General features: G+C 69.6%; 1 protein-coding gene across 2 annotated transcripts in view; it reads right to left on the bottom strand.

Moving 5' to 3' along the window:
- Window positions 1-1286: 1286 nt before the first annotated feature.
- The window catches only part of MED26 (mediator complex subunit 26), a 29120-nt gene continuing 15360 nt past the window's right edge, over window positions 1287-15046 (bottom strand). For both annotated transcript variants that reach the window (XM_058292644.2, XM_012528490.3), the window contains exons 2-3: window positions 4199-4273; window positions 1287-3844 (exon numbers count right to left, since the gene is read on the bottom strand). In XM_058292644.2, the coding sequence (XP_058148627.1) occupies window positions 2207-3844; window positions 4199-4273 (1713 nt within the window). In that variant the 3' untranslated portion in view covers window positions 1287-2206. The remainder of the gene's footprint in view (window positions 3845-4198; window positions 4274-15046) is intronic.

The following is a 15046-nucleotide window of genomic DNA, read 5'->3' as shown; positions in this document are numbered from 1 at the left end:
CCGGGCAGGTCGCCCAGCGGCGAGCCCGGTTCGACCCGCAGAGCCTTGCGGGTGGGGGGAAGCTTGGCTCGTCCCGCTCCGCAGGGCCGGGGGACCCCAGGACCGTGGGGCATCCCGAACTCGCACGCACCCCTGGGGCGCGGGGAGGGAGCAGCGGCCTGTCCCCAAGCCTGGCGCTCGGGGGGCGGGGGGCGCCCTTCTCTGCACCTGAGGCCCTCCAGCTGCGCGCGCCACCCTCTGTCGCCCTGTCACTTTCTTGGGGCGCCTGCAGTCAGCGAGCAGAGCTGGGCAGGGCCAGAGGGTCAGGCCTGGGAGGTGGGCGGTGCTTCGCCGGCGTCGCGGCGGAGGAAACGGGCTCGGTGGGGTCGGGGAACCGCACCCCGCCGACTCCACCGCACCGCTGAAATCCAGACTGGTTCCACTGCCGTTTTGTTCCAAACTTTTGTCTGCTTTGGTTCTCACCGCTGTCGCATCCGCGGAGGGGAGCCTTAGCTCAGAGCCACAGAGCCGGGAGACTGCAGGTTCCGAGTTCAAGCTCAGGCCACCCTCAGAGCCGCCTGGCCCGCTGCCCCCCCAACACAGCAGCCAGCCTGCTGTCCTCTCTACGCTGGGGTTCTGGTTGACTGGGACCCTGCTGCAGGCCGGATGGAACCCCTTCGTTTGCCCTGTGGGGCTACCCCCTTCCTGAGGGGTGGCTGCTTCCTCATCTATGCAAAATTAAGTAGGTGCGGACCAGATGGCCTACTCCAGAGCAAAGAAAGCTAGAAAACCGGTCTTGGCTTATGGCCTCAGGGCTGTGGGCAAGAGCTAAGAGATTATCACTCAGCAATCCCCGGACCAGTTATTTTTAAAACCTCAACACCAGCAGCGGTAAGGCGGTCCCAGGTGACGCTGGGTGAGCAAGGAAGGGCCACCACTGTTTTGGTGGGAGGAATCAGGTGAGGAAGGGGCCTCCGAAGGGACTGCCACACCCCTCTCCCCTTCCCATTCTCTTCTTCACTCGGCAGCCGTGTCTCTGATCTCAACAGGCCGAGGGAGGGAGAATTCCAGGGCCATCCTGCACCGCGGGGTGGGTGGGACTGCAAAGGGGGGCTCCAGTAGGGGCTGCAGGGCGCCTGCGTTGGTGAGCCCTGAGCCAGAGCTGCCCGGCAGGGCCCTCCGGGACGGGCCAGGTCTGCGTGGCCCCCAGGCGCAGCGGTGGCCGTGGGTGCCGCGCCCCTGCCCGCCCTCGCTCTGTGCCAGGCTGGCCGGGCTGGGCAGGATCCAAGGAGGAACGAGCCAGAGGCTGGTTTGTGCAAATGTTTTTTTTTTTTATTTCCACATTTATATCACAAGGTGTCCACTTACTGGACCAAATAGCAAAGTTGCTCCTTCTGCGCCCTGGGGACAGAAGTCTAGGTACTGTACATTCACTAAGGCTCCTTGTTTTTGCAAATCGCGTTATGACGAACAACCATAAGGCAAACGAATCTAAAGGAATGGTTATGAGTGTCTCCAGCGTACAGGCAGGGACTCCCTCTCGCCCGACGGCCCGGCTCACACACCAGTAGCACCCGCGGTAACTCTTGTGGTTGGGGGCGGGGGATGCTAGAAAAGCAGCGTTTTCTAGACGAGGGCAGGAAAGGGGCGGGGCAGGAGGAGGAGAGGACGGGAAGGCGTTGGCTGGTGGTCACATGGAAGAGGGAAGAAAATAAACTCTTGGAAAATCAAATCTCTGCAGCATTTCTTTAGAAAGTGGATTTTAACTGAAACCAGATAAAAAAGGTGCAGCTGCCCCTGGAATGTGGGGCGAACGAGGTGGCCGGCCCACCCGCCCCGTGCCGGCGGCACCCTGGGGGCGAGGACAGGGCTCAGCAGCCACTGGGGTGGCACAAGCACGGGCGCAGCTGCTGCCGCCGTCCCGCGGGCACCGTGCAGCCGAGTGGGAAAACAAGAAAAATGCAAATAAATAAGATGCGTGCTTCTTGCGCTGCGAAAGGGGCGCCGTCTTCCACGGGTTCTCTGTGCCTGCCTGCCGCCCGGGAGGGCGAGCGCGCCTACCCGTCCCGCATCCTTCCTTTGCGATTCCGTTAGTAAACTGGTAGCAGCATTTCACGAGAGGAGGAGAACGCCGGGGGGGGGCCGGCGTGGCGCCCGCCCCCCACGCCCCGGATCCCCGGCCCCCCACCCGGCTCAGCGCGGCGGGGGCGCGCCCCGCGGACGCCCGTCAGTCCCAGCAGACGTAGGGCAGAATGTTCAAGCGCCCGTCGCCGCCGTGCGGGTCCAGCGATATGCACTGCGTCCAGTCATACCAGTTACCCTGTGTGTCCCGACACCCGTTCACCCCCGGCCACTGCCGGGCCTGGATCCGGGCCAGGTCGTCGGCCGTGACCTCCCGCGTGAGCCCGGGCAGGTGCGCGGGCGGGCTGGGGGGCGCGAGCACGTGCGCCCGGCGCGCGCCGCGCCGCGAGCTCTCCTCCTGCCGCAGGTACTCGGCCATGAAGTGGTGGGCGCCGGGCGTCTGCGCGCCCGACGACGACAGCAGGCTGCTCTGGCGGCTCAGGTAGGACTGGATGATCTCGTTGCGCGACAGCTCCTTCCAGTTCGTCTGCTCGAAGGGGCTCTGCAGGCCGGCCTTGGCCTCGGGCCGCTCCCGCTCTGTCCGCGGGGGCTCGGGGGGCGCCGGGCTGGCCGCCCGCACGGGCTCCTTCTGGGCCAGGGGTTTGATCTGTCTCGTCATGGGGTCAAAAGTGAGTCTCCGCTCTTTTAAGCGGACCGGCTTCACGCCCGCCTCGGGCCCCTGGCCGTCCAAGTTCACCGCGTAGTCGCGGGGCCGGTACCTCTTCTTCTTCTTGCCTTCCGAGCCGCCTGGCGAGGCCGCGTCGCTGTCCACCCTGGAGTCGGGGGAGAAGCCGGCCCGCGGCGGCTCCGGGGGCGGCCCGCCCTTGCAGGCCGGCCCCCCCAGCCGCTGGTGGCCCTCGGGCTGCCCCGGCCAGCGGCCCGGGCTCTCGGCGCTCGGCAGCAGCTCCAGCCGCCGGGTGGGGGGTGTGGACGGCTGGGCCGGCGGGAGCGGCGCCGGCGGCTGCGGGGCGTCCGGCAGCGGGGGCCGCGGGGAGCCCTGGGCCGTGGACGTGGACGTGGACGGGCTCTGCTGCCGGGCCGCAGGGCCCTCGGGCCGTGAGTTCCGGGGGCTGAAGGAGCAGCGGGGGGCGCCCCGGGGCTGCGGGGGCCCCGGGCTCTCGTCCGCCCTGTCCCGCTGCTGGGGCGCGGCGGCCTGGCTCTGCAGGCAGGGCGCGGGGGGCTTGCCCGGCCCCGGGGGCGCGCTGGTGTGCGGCCGCACGGCGTGCACGGGGATCCTGCCGCTGGGCTTGTCCTCGCCGGGCTCCAGGCGGCCGCCCTCGGGCCCTGCGTGCCCGCTGCCGTCCAGGGGCCCCGGGAAGCTCTCGGGGCTGCCGCCGATCCCGTTGGTGGGGAGGGGAGAGGAGTTGACGGGCAGGGGCTCGGGGCCGGCCCTGGCGGCTTTGGGGGGCGGCCCGGGGTGCCCCAGGTCGCGCTGGTCGCCCCGGCGCTTGCGGCTGCCCGGCCTGTCGAGCCGCTGCCCCGGCAGCCTCTGCACGTCGTTGCGGCTCTTCAGGTCGTGCACGGCCTTGGGCCCGCCGGCCGCCCCGCCCTCGGGCCGGCAGTTGTGCGCGCCCCCGTTGGCCGCGCCCGCGGCACCCACCAGCCCGCGCAGCCCCGCCTCGCTCTGGTGCACGGGCTCGATGAGCTTCTGCCAGCTGCGCAGCAGCTTCTTGGCCCGCTTGGCGAGCTCCTCGTTCTTCGTCTTCTTGCGGACATCGTTGATGAGCTTCCCGAGCCGTGTCTCCTGCAACCAGAGGGGGACGGTGACCGACGGGGGCCAGGGGGACTGGGAAGGTGCCCTCCCCACGGCGTCCCGGCCCGTGCCTTCCCCGGGCCTTCGGGACCCCCGGGGCTCTAAAGCAGCTCCTCTGAGCTGGGGCTTGTGGGGAGCAGCCCGCCACCCTGCCCTCCCCAGAACCCGGGGCCCGCTCTGCCTCTCCCCGCGTGGCCGCCAATGCCACACGGGGAGTGGGGTGTCCCGTGGTGGGAGCAAGGCTAGCCGGCCGGCACGTTCCGGAACGTGTGAGCCAGGCCGGCCGGGAGGCGCAGCATGCCTCCCAGCACTGCCCCCTGGGGCGCCCCGAGCCAGAACACCCACCTCCAGCGCCTCCTTGGTGATGGGGTACTTCTCCAGGCTGGAGATGACGTCCAGCACCGCCACCATGTTCCGGATCTGCGGAGCGAGAGCCCGTCAGGCCTGCCCCCCGCCCCGGCCCCGCCCCGGCCCCCGCAGCTCCCTGCCAGGACGCCGTGTGGCATCCGTCGTTCGACAAGCACCGTGCTCGACGCAGCCAAGCAGCCCTCGGCGCCTCTGGGGCTCAGCCCGGGACGCCGTGAGAGCCCAGGATGCCCGAGTGGGTGGCAGCCACGTGGCCAGGCCCCAGCTGGGGCCGCGAGCACCCGCGAGTCCCGAGGCCGGTGAGAGCCCGGCTGCAGAGTGGCCGCCAAGGCTGGAGAAGAGGACACAGGGTTTTGTGGGGTGGTCTGGGGTGCTAAGAAGGTTCTGGAACTAGAGTTAACCTGGCCACACAGTATGGCGACTGCATGAAACCCAGCGAATTGGGTACTTTTACGAGGTTAAAGTGGTGGTTTGCTATGTAGGTCTTATCTCTATAAAAGAAGAAAGGAGGGTCACCACACTAAGCAGACGGCCAGGCTTACGAGCGACGAGGAAAACGCAAATGCAGAGCACAGGGAGGCAGGCTCTGCCGGATGCTGTGTGCAGGGCAGGCCCCTCCGCCACGCGCAGGAGGCACAGCAGCGTCGGCAGAGGACACGGCACGCAGCCCGCATGGGACAGCCCGGGGGGGACCCAGCGGCTGCGCACACCCCCCAGCAGACGAAAGCGGGCGGGCCCCAGGACGCCCTGAAATGGGCTGAGGGCTCAGAACGGGCCAGGCGGCGGCCTCCACCCCAGATGGCGCCAGCGGCGCCTCTCTGGGGCGCAGCGGAGCACAGCCCCCGGGGTGGGGGCGCCTGGCTGGAAGGGCGGGGTCTCGCGTGCAGGCCAGCGCGCCCACCCGAGTGAGGGCCTGTCCTCCCAGCAGAGTGGAGACGGCACGGGCAGACCCGGCCTGCTCGAGCTGCCTCAGATGCCACGGGACCCGCGCCCCAAGGGCCGAACAACTGCGCGCCCTGCCCCGAGCGCGGGCTCGAGGGGCTCGAGGGGCTCGCCGCCGTGGGGAGGGAGCCGAGGCGGGCAGGAAGGAAAACCGGTCCGGCCCTCAAACCCGACGGTCCACACGGAAGATCCTAACACTACCGGCACGAGTGAGTCCAGCAAGCTGCAGGACACAGAGCCAGCGTGTCAGATGCCACTGCATCTCCAGAGGCGGGCAACAGACGACGAGAGGTTTCACCTGAAGCACGACGGGCACACGGGACAGAAGGCAGGTAAGCGCGGCACGAAGGCTCAGCCGCGCTCAGGGGCCAGGGTGGGGGTGCGGCGAGCCCAGGCGGCGCTGGGGCCAGGGCGGGCCGGCGGAGCACCAGCCAGCGAGCCCCGGGAGGAAGGATGGCCTCGCACGCACGCCCCGGAGCAGGCACATCGCGCAGCAGGATGGCCTCGCACGCACGCCCCGGAGCAGGCACATCGCGCAGCAAGGAGGGCCGGCCGGCCTCGCCCACACCGCGCGCTCCGGGCGCCGAGCGGCAGAAGCGTCGCCACAGGAGCCGGCCCACCGGCACGCCCCCGGGGGGACCAGGCAAGCCCGGGACGGAGGGCAGCAGCTCCCGAGGGGTGCGCGGCGGCGGGCCGTGCGGGAAGCGCAGGCTACGAGCCTGGCCACGCCGAGGGCGGGTGCGGACGGCGCAGCCAGGGCCCGTACCTAGCGCCGTGCTCCGGAGAGGCCTGACAGGTTCCCGCAACCCGGGAGGCCAGCGACAGGAGAGGAGGAGCACACCGCAGCCGCTCACCCCAGCGCAGCGCTCCTCGACCGAGAGGAACGAGCCGGGGATGTGCTCGGGACACTCGCACCTCAGACCAAGCACGCGGGGCCCGAGAGGCCAGGCAAAGAGGCGCCGTATTTCACCATCCCAGGAACTGCAGGAAAGGCACCTCAGCCGTGGCAAGGCAGAGCAGACGGGCAGTGCCCTGGGCCAGGTGGGGGCTGGAGAGGAGTCCGAGGAGCGTGAGGAAGCTTCTGGAAGCCGTCCACTACCGTGTCCGTGGTGACGTGGGGAGCCTCCCGGCTGGCTGACACCCTGGGGTTGCGTCTACTACGTACACGCCCCACAGCTGCGGGCGGGAGTGGGAGGCACCGGGGCACAGGTCCAGGGAGAGCAGCAGGGTGCAGGCTGCAGGGCCGGGTCCCTGTTGGGGGCGCCGGGACCCCCGGGGGGGTCCAGCTTTCCCTGACGCCGCCGTGCCCCAGGCAGCCCGCACCCCAAATCAAATCTCAGTTGGAGAAGCTGTCCCCGCGCTGCGCCTGGGCGACGGGTCTCACCTGGGCGGAGCACCCTCACGCCCGCCCTGGGGCCTCCGCAGACTTCCGACCAGAGCAGGCCAGCACCGAGGCCCACCCTTGGACGTCCCCATCCTCGGACGTCAGACGGCAGCGCCTCTGGCGGCCTCTTCCCCACCCCGGGATCGGTGCCCACGGGAACTCGCCTCCCATCTAGAGCGGCTGGGACCCCACGGCCCCATCCTACGTGCCAGGCCCCGAGGAGACTCTGCGCGCACACATGCCCACAGCCGCCCACGCCCAGGGCAGGCAGCCCCCACGGACATGCGGCGCGGCCCCCCATGGCCCCGCCCCGATGCCCACGCTCCCCAGCAGCAGCCCGGGGCCACCCCAGCTCGGCCTGGGTTTCCACGTGTGCGGGAGGGCGCTGCGGCCACGTCCCCCACAGACCTGCACGCCGCCTGGCCCCGACGGGCGCCTGCTCCCGCCCCGTGCTGACGGGGCCCGGCGCAGCCCCAGGCCGGCCGGGCAGAGAGGCCCGCGGGCAGGGGCAGGCAGCCCTCAGCAGCGCCGCCGCGCGCACCCGAGGCCCGCTTCGCTCCCGCGGGGCCCGCCAGGCTCGGGGTGGGCCTGAGCGCGGCCCAGCGCCAGCGGCGTTTCCTAGGGGCGTGCTCTCGCGGGTCCAGCAATGGCCCCCACACCACCGCCTCGAACCCACCTCCTTCCCACGGTGGCGGCTGCCGCCAAGTCACCCAGGCCTGGGTGTAACACACGTCACCTACGCACACCCCTGGCCCCCGCAGGCCCAGGCCGCCCCCGCTGGCTCGAGCCCGGCTGCTGGCGGCCTGCAGGGGGCAGGCGGAGCGTGGCGGCCCCCACGGCCCCGGCAGGGTCGAGCGCCCCTCCTCACCCTGTGTGGCGTCCCCAGCCCTTGGGTCCCAGGGCCTGGTGTGAGGGAGCCTTCCGGCAAGGCCCACCAGCGGCCCCTGCCCTGGGCTGTCGGGAGGCAGGGCCAGCGGAGGCACTGGGGGCAGCTCAGCCCCCAGCGAGGGGAGGGGGAGGAGGGGAGGGGGCGAGCGGCAAGGTCGCGAGCCGCGGGTCCCCGTGGGCAGGGGCCTCCGTCCCGCTCTCGGCCGCTCCCTGAGCGCCTGGAGCAGGGCCCGGCCCGCGGCGGGGTTCCGCGGCATCGGCTGCCAGGCGGCGCGCTCACCCGATGCCCACCGCCCCGTGGCCGGCCGCCCGGGGGTGTCTGCCGAGGCGGGACCTGCAGCTAGCCGGGTCAGCGGGGGAAGGCGCAGGGCTCCGGCCGCCTGCAGCCCTGCCCGCACCGGGACCCGGGGCCAACGTGACCTCGGGGTCCTCACGCAGAGGCCGCCTCCCGCCGGGGCCGTGTCCTTCAGCGACGACTGGCGCTCAGCAGAACCAAGCGCTCTTCGCGCAGTCCTCCGTTTGCAGAGCAGGCGCTCCAGAGCCTACCAGAGCCATGGGTATTTTCTCAAGCTTACCTTCCCCGCAACCAGGACATTTTTCCGGAAGTATCATGTGAGAAGGGAGAAGGGGCACCACGCGTGATTTCTGCAGGGCAGCCGTGGGTGCAGCATGGAAGCAGGCATCACAGTTCACAGCGCCGCCACCGACAGGAGCCGAGGGCGCCATGGCAGCCACTGTGCCGTGACAGTGCACCCCTGGGCGGGCGGCGCGAGTGCCCTCTGCCAGGAGGGGCCGGCGACGTTCCCAGCCGGGGTCCGGCAGCTTCCCAAGACCACCTGCCACCGAGGGCCGCGACAGCAGCTTGCTCGTGCCCTCCTGGGGGGGCAGGCAAGCACGGGGGTCCGCAAGACCCGGGCCCCACATCCCCAGAGGGTGGCGGCGTCTCCTGGCCCAGCCAGGCCATGCCTCCCCCGCCCGGGGCCGCGCCAGGCGGGCCCACGGGCCTCCCTTCCCCCTCGCCCCCCTCTCCCGCAGCGCGCTGGCTGCCGACGGCCTCGACTGTTCTCACACCGTTCTCCCGTATTTTAAGTCTGTCTTTTTCTCCCTGGGCAGTCTGGAACCCTGAGGCGTCCCAGAGCGAGCAAGGGCACGCGGGGAGCTGAGTTCCCTCCTGTGCGGGAGAGGCCCCTCCGACCTGGCCTGCCCGCAGCCGCAGCGCGGGCTGGGTTGGACGATCGGGACCTGGGCCACAGCTGACGCCGCCTCGGCAGAGGAAGGAGAGGCGCCCCGAGCCTCGCGCCCGCCCGCTCGCGCCCGCCGGCCCGCAGCCGAGCTGGGGAGCGCGGGCGCCGGGCCACGTGGGGGGGGCCCGAGCCCCGGCCGCCCACGCCGCGGCTGGCCTGGCTGAGGAGGCGCCTCTGCGCTGCCGAGCTGGACTCCCCACGGCCCTGCAGCTGGGAGCGCGCCCCACATCAAGCCCTCCGTAGATGCCCCCCTGCCGCGGGCACCTGGCGCCGGCGGCAAGCCAAAGCCCTCCCTTTTCCCAAACTGCGCTTTCATCCGCGTGGCCACAGCGCAACGGCCAGGGACCCCCAAACACAGCCGGTGCGGCCACGGCCGCCGCGCCCCCACGACCTGGACTCGCACCCGAGACGGCTGCTCCCGCCCGCGCCCGCGCGCACCCAGGGCTCAACGGAGCCGCCGCCAGCAGGCCAGACGCGCCGCCCCCGCCCCTCTCCACCGCACCCGGCCCCAGCTCCCTGCCGAGGCCAGCTGCGGCGTCCAGGCAGCGCGAGTCGCCCCCACGCCGGGCGGCGCCGACGCCTGCTGCCCACCGGCCGTCTTTCTCTGCCACCCCTCCTGCCCCACCTCCCCAGCAAGCCCTGCGCAGCAAGCCCGCCAGCGGTTTGCGCAGGTTCCAGCTCGGACCCCTGAGGTGGCCTGTCCCCGGGCACCGTGTGGCCCGGCCTGGACCCCTGAGGTGGCCTGTCCCCGGGCACCGTGTGGCCCGGCCTGGACCCCTGAGGTGGCCTGTCCCCGGGCACCGTGTGGCCCGGCCTGGACCCGAGGTGGCCTGTCCCCGGGCACCGTGTGGCCCGGCCTGGACCCGAGGTGGCCTGTCCCCGGGCACCGTGTGGCCCGGCCTGGACCCGAGGTGGCCTGTCCCCGGGCACCGTGTGGCCCGGCCTGGACCTGAGGTGGCCTGTCCCCGGGCACCGTGTGGCCCGGCCTGGACCCCTGAGGTGGCCTGTCCCCGGGCACCGTGTGGCCCGGCCTGGACCCAAGGTGGCCTGTCCCCGGGCACCGTGTGGCCCGGCCTGGACCCGAGGTGGCCTGTCCCCGGGCACCGTGTGGCCCGGCCTGGACCCGAGGTGGCCTGTCCCCGGGCACCGTGTGGCCCGGCCTGGACCCCTGAGGTGGCCTGTCCCCGGGCACCGTGTGGCCCGGCCTGGACCTGAGGTGGCCTGTCCCCGGGCACCGTGTGGCCCGGCCTGGACCTGAGGTGGCCTGTCCCCGGGCACCGTGTGGCCCAGGCTGGACCCGAGGTGGCCTGTCCCCGGGCACCGTGTGGCCCGGGCTGGACCCCTGAGGTGGCCTGTCCCCGGGCACCGTGTGGCCCGGCCTGGACCCCTGAGGTGGCCTGGACCCCTGAGGTGGCCTGTCCCCGGGCACCGTGTGGCCCGGCCTGGACCCGAGGTGGCCTGTCCCCGGGCACCGTGTGGCCCGGCCTGGACCCGAGGTGGCCTGTCCCCGGGCACCGTGTGGCCCGGCCTGGACCCGAGGTGGCCTGTCCCCGGGCACCGTGTGGCCCGGCCTGGACCCGAGGTGGCCTGTCCCCGGGCACCGTGTGGCCCGGCCTGGACCCGAGGTGGCCTGTCCCCGGGCACCGTGTGGCCCGGCCTGGACCCGAGGTGGCCTGTCCCCGGGCACCGTGTGGCCCGGCCTGGACCCGAGGTGGCCTGTCCCCGGGCACCGTGTGGCCCGGCCTGGACCTGAGGTGGCCTGTCCCTGGACATACGCGTGTGGCCACGCCACCTGCCCGGCACGAGGCTTCCTGTTTCTCCGCAGCCTCGCCCACATGCCGTGCTCTGCTGTGTGAAGTGGCAGCCGTCGCGGGGCGTGGAGGGGGGGGTCCCGGTGGCTTTAAGCCGCTGCTCCCCGCTGGCCGGGGGCGCTGAGCACCCCCATGTGCACTGACTGGCGACCTGACCGTCTCCTCTAGAGAGCTGCCAAGGCAAACCCGCCGTCCGCTTTTTCAAACGACTTTTTAAAAAAAAACGGTGCTGTGAGTTTACGAAACAGCCGTGCATACAGGGCGGAGTCCCCACGCGCCCGCCCTCCACCAGCACCTTGCGTTGCGAGGAACACCTGCCACAGGTAAGGAAAGAGCGCCCGCAGACTACGACCGCTAAGCCCGTCCACAGTGCGCACTTGGGCCGTTTTTCCACGCCTCCCCACGAGCGACTCCCCGCGCTGCAATGGAACTGCCTGGGTGCTGTAGCAGGACGCCCGTGTCTGTGCCGTGAGCCAGTCCCTCTCCCACCCCCGGCTGTCCCGCAGCCCCACGCCTGGCATAACCCACCCCAAGCGCACCCCGCGGCTCTCGCTTTCACCACCGCCCCGCGCGGTCGTCCTTGGCCCCGCTTTTAACTGGGCTGTCTCTCTGCTGTTGAGTTACAGACATTCTTTATACTTTCTGGTTATTAAGCCCTGATCAGATACATGGCTCCCAAATATCTTCTCCCCTTCTGTGGATCACCTGTTCACCTTCTGGCTACTGTCTGTTGCTGAACAAAAGTTCTAGATTTTGATGAAGTCTCTCTTTTGTGGCTTGTGCTTTTGGTGGAAAATCTAAAAGCTCCGCTGCCTCCTGCACAGCCCCGGAGCACCTCCCCGTGCTTCCTCGTGAGCTCTGCAGCACGAGCTCTTTTACTGAGGTTGCTGATCCGTTCTCAGTGACTTTTTGTTCTGGTGAGAGGCAGGGGTCCTGATCCGTTCTTTCCCACGTGGCTTTCCGGGCGTCCCAGCACCGCGGGCTGGAGAGGCTCTTCTGTTCCCACACAAAGAGCCTGGCACTCTCATGGAAAGCCAGCTGGCCAGAGGTGTGCGCTCATCTCTCGACTCCCGACTCCAGCCCTTGGGTCTCCACGTCTGTCCTCGTGCCAGGACCGCACTGCTTTATTCCTGGAGCTTTGTAGGAAGGTTTGGAATCAGCAAGCGTGAGTCCTCCAACTCCGTTCTCCTCAGGTCCCCACGCAGTTCCATGTGAACCTGAGGATCACCTTTTCCATTCCTGCAAAAAAGGCTGCTGGCGTTTTCACAGGGATTACACTGCATTTCTAGATTGCTTTAGGCAAGGCAGTGTTACAGCTAACAAGACTGTCGTCCAATCCGTGAACAAGGGATTCTTCCCGCTTAGTTAGATCTTAATTTCTTTCAGCGACGTTTTGTAGATTTCTGTGTACGAGTCTTCCATCTCCTTGGTTAAGTTTGTTCCTAGGTATGTTAGTCTTTTAGAGGCACCTGTAAGCAGAGGTGTTTTCTTTTTTTTTTTTTTTAAAGATCTATTTATTTAATTCCCCCCTCCCCCGGTTGTCTGTTCTCTGTGTCTATTTGCTGTGTCTTGTTTCTTTGTCCACTTCTGTTGTCGTCAGCGGCACGGGAAGTGTGGGTGGCGCCATTCCTGGGCAGGCTGCTCTTTCTTTCGCCCTGTTCGGCTCTCCTTACAAGTGCACTCCTTGCACGTGGGGCTCCCCTACGCAGGGGACACCGCTGAGTGGCACGGTACTCCTTGCGCGCATCAGCACTGCGCATGGGCCAGCTGCACACGGGTCAAGGAGGCCTGGGGTATGAACCGCGGCCCTCCCATGTGGTAGACAGACGCCCTAATCACTGGGCCAAGTCCGTTTCCCGGAGGTGTTTTCTTGATCTCCTTTTCAGGCTGCTATTAAGGGTACGTAGAAGCCCAATGACTCCTGCGGGCTGTACCTCGTAACCTGCGACTCTGCTGGCTTCGTTTATTAGTTCCAGTAGCTTCCGTGTAGACTCCTTGGGATTTCTTCCTATGGGAGCGTGTCTGCTGCAGAGAGGACTACCTGACCTCTTGCTTTCCAGTGTGGATGCCTGAGTTTCTCTTCTGCCCACCTGCCCTGGCTAGAGCTTCCAGAAACACCGCCCCAGAGCCCTGAGTGCCGGTGGGGCCGGCGGGCGTCCTCGTCTTGCTCCTGATCCCGGCGGGAAAGCTCGCGGCCTTCACCCGCACGTCTGGTCCCGGGAGGTTCGTGAGCGCCTTTCCATGCTGAGAAAGCCCCTCTGGGCCTAGCTTTCTGGGGGTGCTTATCGCCACAAGGAGACTGGAGCTGGTCCAACGCCGTCCCTGTATCAGCTGAGCCGCCCTCTGTGAACGTGGGGGAGCGCGGAGGCGGCCCGTCCTCGGTCCCGGCGCGCCCTGGACCGCCTGCCGGCACCCGCTGAGGATCTCTGCCTGCGCTCACACGGGCTGCCGGCTGTGGGGTCCTGCGCTGCCTCCACGGCGCGGGCACGAGCGCCCCCGCTCAGGGACTGGACCGTGACTGCAGCTCTGCGGGAATCCAGTTTCAGCAAGCTCCCACCACCCTGCACCCCAATCACCTCGGAACTGCGCTGGAGAACCCCAATGCTGTGCCCTTGCCCACGCAGGGGCCCCCTGCGCAGGGGCCACACACACCAGGCTGGAGGCCGCAGGCCACGGCGGGGAGGCCAGGGGAGGAAGAGGGGCTCGGGTGAAGCTGCTAAGGCAGAGGGCCAAGTGGCGTGCGGTAAGGAGCCGGCGGGTGCTGCCCCCGGCACCACGGGAGCAGGCCGGGGGCGTCCTCCAGTAGCGGTCTGGAAGGAACCACGAAGGCGTCACCGAGAGGGAGCCGGGTTTGGGCTGAGGGCGGGAGAGGCTGAGCTGGGGGACAGGGCTCGGTGGAGGAGCCCGGGGGCCTTCGGAGGGACCAGACGGGCTGAAGCAAGAGGAGAGCAAGGGCCGCGATGAGCAGGACTGGCCGGAGCTGCAGGAGGGGGCACCACCTGCGACCGGGGAGGCCTGGAGGCCACAGCCCAGCCCCGTGAGCACGCACCCGGTGGCCCGGCCTGTACTACAGCGTCCTGAACCTTCCGGAAAGCTCCAGAGGGCGAGTCGCCCCCCCTCCTGTCCTCCGGCCACAGCGTGTGGGGCCTGCGGCCACTCCGTCGCCGTGATTGCTCTCGACAGCTTTTGAGGGCTCTCCAGCTAGTGCGGGCTGCCTGGGGCCCACGTCTCTACCGTTTAATTGAAGTCAGCGGCGCGAGGGAGAGTGGGGGACCCCGGCGCTGCCGCCCCAGCCAAAGCACCCCCCACTCGGCCCCGGGTGCTGGCCGCTGTCCCTGCGAGGAACTGTCCCGTGGCCCGGGGTGGGTGGAAGCCCGCGCTCCCCGCAGCCTGGCCGGGCTCTCCCCTCTCCCTCACGGCTCGGCGCCCTACCCCGGCACCTGCACCTCCTCCCCGGCCCCCCATCTCTCGACACCTGACCCGACACCCCTCTCCACCGACACAGTTCTCAAGCACCGTCAGGCAGCCACAGACACGTTTCTGAGGGCGACCACGGGGCCACAGAACAAGCACCCGCCGCTGCCTCCTGCTGCGGGAACACTTCCTGCCGTGGGCAAGCGGCCGCGGTCGGGCCCACGCGGGCGTGGGCAGCAAGTGGGCTGCTGGCTGGAGCGCGGCGCCTGCAGCCGCGGAGAACCCGCCCCGGCCGCCCTCCCCCGCGAGGAGCGCGGAGCCTCGGCCGGCTCCCGACGATAAGGATCGGCGCTCCTGCGTCCTGGACACCTCCGAGGTCCTGGGGTTTTGATGCTAAACGCGTCCCCCTCCCGAGGCCAGGGCACGACCTCTTGGGCGTTTTCCTGCCCACGCTCGTTCTGGGAACCCCCCCAGCGGCAGGCGGGGCGGGAAGACGGCCCGGCAGGTGGAAGGTGACGCTGGGCCGCCTTCCACGGAGGGGCACCCTGTCCGCGCCAAGCCTGGAGCTGCTCTGGGGCTCTCAGGAACGTGTCAAGTCGCTGCGACGCCGGCCTGTCCCTGCTCCTTGCTAGCACGGAAGGCAACGCAGCTCGGGAAAGAGCAGCACCGGGGACACAGCTGCCCACCTAAGGCCCTTCCGGGAGGAGCAGACGGCTGCCCCCCAAAGCCAAGGCGGGGCGGGGCTGGTGCTTCCTGGCGCCTGCTCGGCGCGCAGCGGGGGCCCTGGGGGCGGTGGGCACCCACTGCTGGTCGGCTCACCCATGAGCAAGCACCGCGGTGGCCCTCACGCCAGGGCCTGCAGACGCGCTCGCCCGCTCCCCTCCCGCCTGCCGTTCCTACTGGGGGAGGGATTCTAGGTCGTCACTCCACGCCACTCCCCCCCGCACCAACCTCCTCTTCACCCGAAGGACCTCAGGGGCGGGGGCGGGGGAGGCTCTCGGGGCTGGGGAGACCATGCGGGGTGGCTGGGGAGACCGTGCGGGGTGACTGCCCCGAGCCCAGGAGGGACCAGGCCCCGGAAGCGCACTGCCCACGCCCGCCGGGCCCGACAGCCACTCACCCGGCTGCTGCGCGCCGCCAGGTG

Source organism: Dasypus novemcinctus, unplaced genomic scaffold (genome assembly GCF_030445035.2).
Source record: "Dasypus novemcinctus isolate mDasNov1 unplaced genomic scaffold, mDasNov1.1.hap2 scaffold_174, whole genome shotgun sequence".
Taxonomy (NCBI): Eukaryota; Metazoa; Chordata; class Mammalia; order Cingulata; family Dasypodidae; genus Dasypus; species Dasypus novemcinctus.
This window is presented reverse-complemented; position numbering and strand designations above follow the sequence as displayed.